Source organism: Myotis brandtii, unplaced genomic scaffold (genome assembly GCF_000412655.1).
Source record: "Myotis brandtii unplaced genomic scaffold, ASM41265v1 scaffold1064, whole genome shotgun sequence".
Classification (NCBI taxonomy): Eukaryota; Metazoa; Chordata; class Mammalia; order Chiroptera; family Vespertilionidae; genus Myotis; species Myotis brandtii.
Window position 1 is genome coordinate 521,360 of NW_005353602.1, and position 7,834 is coordinate 529,193.

The 7,834-nt window shown below is 58.8% G+C and overlaps 1 protein-coding gene across 1 annotated transcript in view; it reads right to left on the minus strand.

Annotated features, from left to right (window-relative positions):
* Window positions 1-7,828, minus strand: part of DTX1 (deltex 1, E3 ubiquitin ligase) — a 30,484-nt gene extending 22,656 nt beyond the window's left edge. Inside the window, exon 1 of the mRNA XM_005857040.2 lies at window positions 7,613-7,828. Coding sequence (XP_005857102.1) covers window positions 7,613-7,637 — 25 coding nt within the window. The 5' untranslated portion in view covers window positions 7,638-7,828. The remainder of the gene's footprint in view (window positions 1-7,612) is intronic.
* Window positions 7,829-7,834: the final 6 nt, after the last annotated feature.

Genomic DNA, 7,834 nt, shown 5'->3' on the forward strand with positions numbered 1-7,834 from the left:
CCGCAACCTGGGCATGTGCCTTGACCGGGAATCGAACCTTGACCTCCCGGTTCATAGGCCGATGCTCAACCACTGAGCCACGCTGTCTGGGTTCCATTTGGGTTTGGACCCCCTGGGCCAGTGGTAACATCCAAGGGCAGGAAATGACCAGGCATTTAAAAATTGGGGTGGACTCGCTCAAGCCTGGATTTCAACGATACCAAAACATCCAAAGATGTGGCCACAAGGATTGGCCTTCTCGGCAACAGTTAATGGAAGCTGAGTCACAGTGGCCTCGTTCATGTCTTCAAGTATTTATTGAGCACCTACTGTGTGCCGGGTACTAGAGAACAACATTTGAAAACCTTTGCCTTCCCAGCCACTGCACACACTTCTGTTAGCTGCCCAGGCCTGTAACCATCTGAATTCCCAGTCTCTGTCTAGATGGGGAAACTGGTTGAGAGAGAGAAAGAGAGAGAGAAAGAGAGAGAGAAAAGCTGAGAGAGAGGGGGGGTGGGGCATGGCCCAAATCACTTACAAATTAGAGCTACATCTTGACCCCAGGCCCCTTGACTCCCATTCCCACACCAGGTGACTAGCACCTGGAATGAATGAAGCTTTGTTCCCCAGAAGAGAGGCGTGGGGAGGGCTCCACAATGGTGCGATTTCGGGTAAGTTCTAGGCCTCCCCTGGCGCACTCGGCTTGCAGTCAGAGGGAGAGGGGACGAGGGCTAATGGCGGCAGGGCCAGCCTGTCACCGGGAGAGGAGGTGGCTGTGCCGTGGCTGCTGGCAGGACCGTCGTGGCTGCCAGTGCCGCCTCCTTTGATTGCCTCGTCCTTTGTTCTGCGTTTCAGGGCGCTCAGCTCCAGGCCTGGTGCCAGACTCCCTCCGGGACCCCGTCACCTGCCGGCCACTACTGCCTGGGCAGGTGGAGGTGGCAGCCTAGGGCAGCTCCGGGGAGACAATGGGAGGAGCCCAGAGAGGCAGGCATTTGGCTCCAGTGGACGCAGCCACACAGGACCTGGGGCTCCTGAGGCCCCAGGGTCGGGAATAGCCCCCATCCTGGCACCTCCTCAGTGTGCAGCCTCCTGTGGCTCCTGTCACTTCACCCACCAGAATAGAAGGCGTGGAGGGCAGCAGTCTGTGTCTTCCTACTCACTCTGCATCCATGGTACTAAGGACCGTGTCTGGCACACAGTAGGTGCTCATTAAATTCCCGATGAATAAATGAATGAATACTGATCAAAATCCCACGAGATGGGTGCTGTAGTTGGACCCATATTAGAGGAGGAAACTGAGGCTGAGGGAGGGAATGTGGTTTACCCAAAGTCACATGCCCCCTCCCTTCCCCCCCCCCCCCCCATCCCTGGAGAACGGCTAGGAAGTCTGGAGTCTGGGCCTCACCAACAAGGCTCCCTGAGGCAGACAGTTCCAGATCCGGGGCCCCATGTTCTTGGCTGGTATCAGCCAGGGGCAGCTGGGAGGCTGGATGGGATGGTGGGGGGGCAGCTGTCCCGGGGAGCGGTTCCCCCTGAGCGTAATAAAGGCACGAGAGAAAGGAGGAAGACAGATGTGGGGGGAGGGAGGTCTGGAGGGCTCTGGGCACCTCCACCCCCTGAAAACTCCACACTGAGGAAGAAGCTAGGGACCCCTTGTCCACAGCCTGAATGGCGCCTCCACTGTGACCAGCCCTGCCCATCACCTTCCCACGCTGGCCCCTCCTCACCACCTGCTCACCACATCCTCTGTCACCTCCCCATAGAACCCCATGCCTCCCCTCCACTCTCACCTTTTTCACTACCTCGGTCACAGCCCCCACTGCATCCCTGTCACCTCTCCCATCACCTCCCCACGACAGACAGCGCTATTACCCTCCCCATCTGACCTGCTTCTTCGTGCCCCCTCCCTCCACCTTACCACGAATAGCTCCAATCACAGCCCCCATCCCCCCCACCCCAGCTCTCACCACCTTCCCCATCACCTCCCTACTCCAACCCACCACCTCCCATTACAGCTTCCATCACCTCCCTCATCTCTAGGTCGGACTCTACAGCTCCCTTAGATCCATGAGGCCGGAGGGCTGGGAGAGAGCAGGAGAGGATGGAGAGGGGAGGGGGACAGGAACGTGAGGGGAGAGAGAGGGGCCGGGAGGAGGATCTGACCCAGGATCCCTCACCCCTAACCCTGCAGGAGTGGGCAGAGCCCTGACGGCGCTGTCCAAGGTGCTGGGGCAGGCGGGGTGGGCGTGGGGTGGGCGCTGCCGACCTGGATCTGAATCTCCGACCCACCTCTTCCTTGCTTGGGCCGGTGGCTCCCTCTGAGCCTCAGCCTTGCTATTGACAAATGGGGCGATGCCTGCTGGCTGGTGGAGAGAGCCGGCCGGACTGTAAGGAAGTTCTGCATCAGCTCCAGCTCTGGCCTCTAAGGACCCATAATGAACAAGGCTGGTTCTGCAGCGTGGCTCTGGGTCCCTTGGGGCCTGACCACTAAAAAGCAGCAGCTGGCAGCCCCGCCAGGCCCCATGGGACCCAAGAGGCCTCCCTTCCCCCCTCCCTCCTCCTCTTTCTTCTGTCACAGCTCCCTTCCCACCCGGGCCCCAGGTCTCCTCCGGGACCGGCTGACACGGTTCCCTCCGCCTCAAAGTGTTCCTCAAACCACACAGACCCTCTGAGGACTCCCCCTCCGGGAAGCCCTCCCTCTCAGAGGCCTCAGGCACACACTCCGCCCATCGCCCGGCCAAAGGCCCCTCTCCTATGAGGCATTTACATTGTTCCTACTTGAGCGCGAGTGCTCATGATGTGCAAAGTGATGTTCTTTGTGCTTTACCTGTATTTCCTCATTTAATCCTCACACAACCCTCTCGGGTACGGCCTATTCTTATTCCCCTTTTAGTTCAGGGAGCTGAGGCTCGGGGAGGTGGAGGGGCTTGTGGTCACAGAGCCAGCCAAGATCGCCATCTGTGGCCTCGCGGTCAGAGGGCTCAACTGCCATTTCCATCATTTTCTCTGCCTTTGCCTCCACTGGGCTCCTACACCCACTAGGCAGGGGTCCCCAGGACCTAGCCCAGGGCCTGGCACTGAGCAGGCACCTCTGACTGTAAATAAAAGTGAGGATGGACTGATGGCGTCAGAAGAGACTCCGGAGCCAGATGAGCAGCCAGAGGCCAAAAGGGGTGGGGGGAGGCTCCGTAATGGTGGAAATGGAGGCAGTGTGACCGGTGGGAATGAATGACACCCATGTGTGGACGAACCTGTGCCACATGGGACAGACACCTCCCCACCCAAACGTGCATGACCCTCTCGCCCTGATGTTAGGTCCAGCACCCTGCCTCCGTGCTTGGCTGGGAGAGGGTCCCAAAGGGTCCTGCAACTAGGGAGCTAGAAACCCTGACAATAGGTCCCAACTCAGCTCTCAAGGGAGAAGGGAGAGGGGACTTTCTCAGCCCAGCATTGAAGGTCACCTTGTTCTTTATCCCTGAGAACTGTTTGCAAGGCCTGGGTTCCACCTTGGGATGGCTTGGCTGTGTTACCTTGGGCAGGTTACTCACCCTCTCTGAGCCTCAGTCTTCTCTCTGTACAATGACCTGCCTAGGAGTCTACATTCTGGCAGTGTTTTCCCTGGTGATGCCTGCTCCTCCATCTGGGCACCCCCCTCCCCAAGTCTCCAACAGCCCAAGCGTGTCTTCAGACAGATGTGCCCATAAAGGCAGGGACCAGGCCTGAGTGGAGCCCAGGCCACCCCTCCAAGGGATGGTGTCGGCTCGGGAGATGCTGAAGCAGGGCCGCCTGTTGCTCCAGCCTGGCAGCTTGGGAGCGCAGGCTCGGTCGTGTTTTGAGCCTCGGGGACAGCAGGTGTGGACGGTCCCCAGCCTGGCCTCCCCCAGCCTCAGCTGTGCCAGCTACAGAAAGGGCAGAAGGCTGCCAGACGTCCCCTCCAGCCGCAGAGGGAGAGGAGGATGGGAGACACCGGCGGTCAGAAAGGTGCCCCTCCACCCTGCCCCCAGCCCCCAGCCCCGGGAGTCCAGGGAATTGCCTAGAAAGTGGCTAAGTCACGTCTCTGTCCAGCTGTGGGGGCTGCATGGAAAGCCAGGCTCCGGGGGAGGGGCTGGAAAATGACCCTCAGGGAAGCTGTGGCCTCACAGGGGTCATGTGGCCCAGGGTCACAGCATTCCCCTCCACATGGACCTGCCAGGCTTCAAAGGGAACCTCACCTGCTGTGCGGGGGCAATGGCAGCAGCCCATGAGGGAGAGGTGAGGGGGCGCCGGCTGAGCAAGCAGCAGCCCCGGCCTGTGGTCCAAGCCTGTCCCCTGGCTTTCCTCTACGGGCGGCGTGTACGTGGGCCGGGGCCGTGTGTGTGCCCGCACACGCGTGGGCGCCGACCCCGGCACACACCACAGGCAGGCATCTCAGCATACACCGCGCCGGGCGTGCGTGGCACCAGCACTGGCTTGCCCCATGTGCAGGATAAGAACATGATGGGCAGGGGTTGGCACACTGCAGCCCAGGCCACTGCCTTCCGCCTGCTTTTGTGCAGCTCACGAGCTGAGAGTGAGAACACGGCCGCATTCATTCATCTACACACCATGCATGGCTGCTCCTACGCTGTCGGCGAGCTGTGTCAACAGAGACTGTGGGGCCCACACAGGCTAAAATATGTCCTGTCTGACCCTGGCTGGCTCCAATGTTAGGGCACTAGCAAAGCTGGGCATGCTGCTGTATCCCCCAAGTTCAAGTTCAGCTTCAATGGACGTATCAAGAATTTTATAATGACACGATCTAGATAGAAGCTGTGTCTATTTCAGTACATATATGCAAGCTTTGGGTTTTACAACGTTATATTGTTTTGTGGGGGGGAGGGAAGGAGAAAGAGAGAGAGAGAGAGAGAGAGAGAGAGAGAGAAGAGAAGAGAAGAGAAGAGAAGAGAAGAGAAGGGAAGGGAAGAGAAGAGAAGAGAAGAGAAGAGAAGAGAAGAATCTTTTTAAGATTTAGGATCTGCGACTCGTCTTGTGCATCCATAATATTCAGCACACGTTAGGCACATAGTCAAGGTTTGTGGGATAAAATAACAGGCCTGGTTCTTTCCATCAACCCAACAACCTTCCTCGCAAAGCAACACTGTTGTCCATCTCACAGACTTGGAAACTGAGGCCTGGAGAGGTGAGGACACCTGCCCGAGGGCCTTCCCTGGACCATTAACAATGAGGACAAGATGTCCTGGGAGAAGTGGGCGCGCTATGGCATGTCCGGTGGGAGGCATCGGGCCCTCCCTCTAGCAGTTTTCCAGGCTTTCTAGGTCCCCACCGGCCCCATAGGTTCCCAGTCTTCCTCCCTCCCCCGGAGGGATGAGGGCTTTTTTCCCTTTTCCGGCAAACAGGCAGGTGTGGAGTGAGCAGTTCCGGGAGGGGGGGTGGGGAAGTGAGGGAGCTGACCTCTGGGGGACCCAGAGAGGCTGCACATGGCAGAGGAGCGGCTGAGAGGAAGGGCCTGCTGAAGGGGGGGTGGACGAGCGAGGAACCCAAATGGGGGTGCTGTGAAAAGGGCCCCAACATGGGGGGGGGAATCAAAGACAAATGGGCCAGCGAGGCAGCCTTGGAGGGGCCTACCCCTGTTCTAAGGAACCCAACTCCCCAAACCAGACCCTGGAACATTTCCATCCAGCACCCGGTCTGAATCTGCAGAAAACACCAAACTCCGAGCCGCGAGAAAAGCCGCCTCCTGCGGCCGACCTCAGCCTCCGGGAGAAACCAGAGCACGCGGCAGGGGCACCGGACTATGGAAGAATGGGCGCGAGGACGCGATGGTGACTTGTTCGAAACATTTAAAGTCCTTTCGTGGCCGTCCAGGCCGGGCTCCCACCTCCTCTTGCGTGGCCTTCCTCACAATTACGGCACCAAACGCAACGGATTCGAACGTCCTCTCCTTCCTGCCACAGGGCCTTTGCACTGTTCCCCTGCCCGCAACACTGGCACCCTTCGCTTACTCCTCAAACTCCTGTTCTGACATCCCTTCCTCAATGAGCCTTCCGTGACCACCCCTAGGCCAGGTTTATTTCATGTTCGCAGACCGGCAGCTGATGATCTGTGAGATTACGTGTGTGTTTGCTCTCCGCCTACACCGGCTACACCGGGACCTCCAGCCGAGGTCCCCCAGTGGCAACCCTCTGCTCAGGGCCGGCTCCTTGCAGTGGTCTCGTGCTTAGCACAGGGTTGGCCACACAGCAGGAAATGAATAAACGATCATGTGGTGGCGTGAATGAAAGCTTGACACACTAGTGACCGCAGTCAAAGCCTGGAGTTATGGGAACATAGATGTTCTGAGAAGTAACGTCAATAAACCATTTGTGACGGGTTCGCCTGCGTCCCCACACTCGGTGACCATGCGGCGGGCACCACGCCGTGTTCTGAAGCAGAGCGACCCTCAGCACTTCGTGATGACGGCCCCGTCCTGGATCTATCTGTCCCATGTGTCAGCCATGGTGGCTCCTGAGCACTGGCAATGGGCTAGCAGGACCGAGGAACTGAACTGTAAACTGTGTTTAACTTTAATTCATGTAAATTTCAACAGCCACCTGGGTCCATGGGAGAAGGGACGTGTCCTACTGTCTCCACGTGGTCCTGCCCTCCAGGGACTCCCAGGACGGCCCCCAAGCCCCCACCAGCTGGCCCTTGGGATCGAACAGGACAAGGATTCTTCGGCCGCCTCCATGAGGCGCGCCCCCCCCTCCCCCCACTGCCCACCAGCTTGTCACAGAGACCACCGGGCAACGACTCGGGGAGATCTCCGCGGTGACGGCACGTCTCTGGGACTGGACCTCCCCATTTTTATCACTATTGTCACCCATCACACCGCCACCAAGACTGCCACCAGCCTCATTCTCTCCATCACCACCGCGCCATCTCATCAACCCCAAGACAACCACCAACACAGCCGTCAGCAACACAGTCACAACTCCCACCACCAACTCTATCTCCTCCATCATTCCGGCCCCGCCCCCATCAACGCCACCAGCATCATGCCACCCGACACCACCACCACCACGGGGAGCCGGTAGAGGGTCCCAGTCAGAGCGTTGGCTGTGGAAGTCAATGGCCTGGGCTTGAATGCCAGCTCTGACTTTAAATCACTTAGCTGCTGTGAGTCTCAGTTGCTCACTCTGTAAAATGGGTTGGCTGCTAATACTAACACAGTCATAAGACGTAACTGCCCGTGATGGGAAAAAATCAAGTGAGGGAGTGCATGGGAAGTCCTTTCACTGCGATAACTGAGTGCTGGTGTCCTACGTTCTGTGCTCAGTGAGCCCAGTTTTGTTCAATCCTCACACGGCGGTGAGAGCTATGAACCCATTCTACAGATGAGGAAACAGCCCGGAGAGGTGATGACGTAACTGGCCGAAGGCCCTCAACTAGGAGGCTGGATTGGGACTGAACTCTTAAACAGGACGAGGCCAGGCTGTCCCTTTTTGGGGGGAAGCGAGGGGAGGTGGGATCAGCAGGCTGGCCTTCCTGAAGCCCCAGGCTCCCACCTTAGAGGTGGTGTGAGGGAGTGATGCTGGTGGCGTTTGTGTCTCAGCCTGGCCCACGGGTGGGATGGGGTGGGGTGGGATGGGATGGGGTGGGGGGCCAGTCCACTCACCTGTGTCCTGGCGAAACTGGTGCATGGACTGCAGGTCGATGATGTAGGGCACCAGCTGGGCATCCACCTGCCCCAGGACCACGGAGCCGCGGGCATCCTCCTTGAGAACGTTCTCGATGTGGTGGCACACGGTGGCCGAGTAGGGCCGCCAGCGGTTGTGCTCATTCAGCCACTCCCACACCACCACGCGGGCCACGTTCTGCGGCGGGAAGCCCAGCCCGT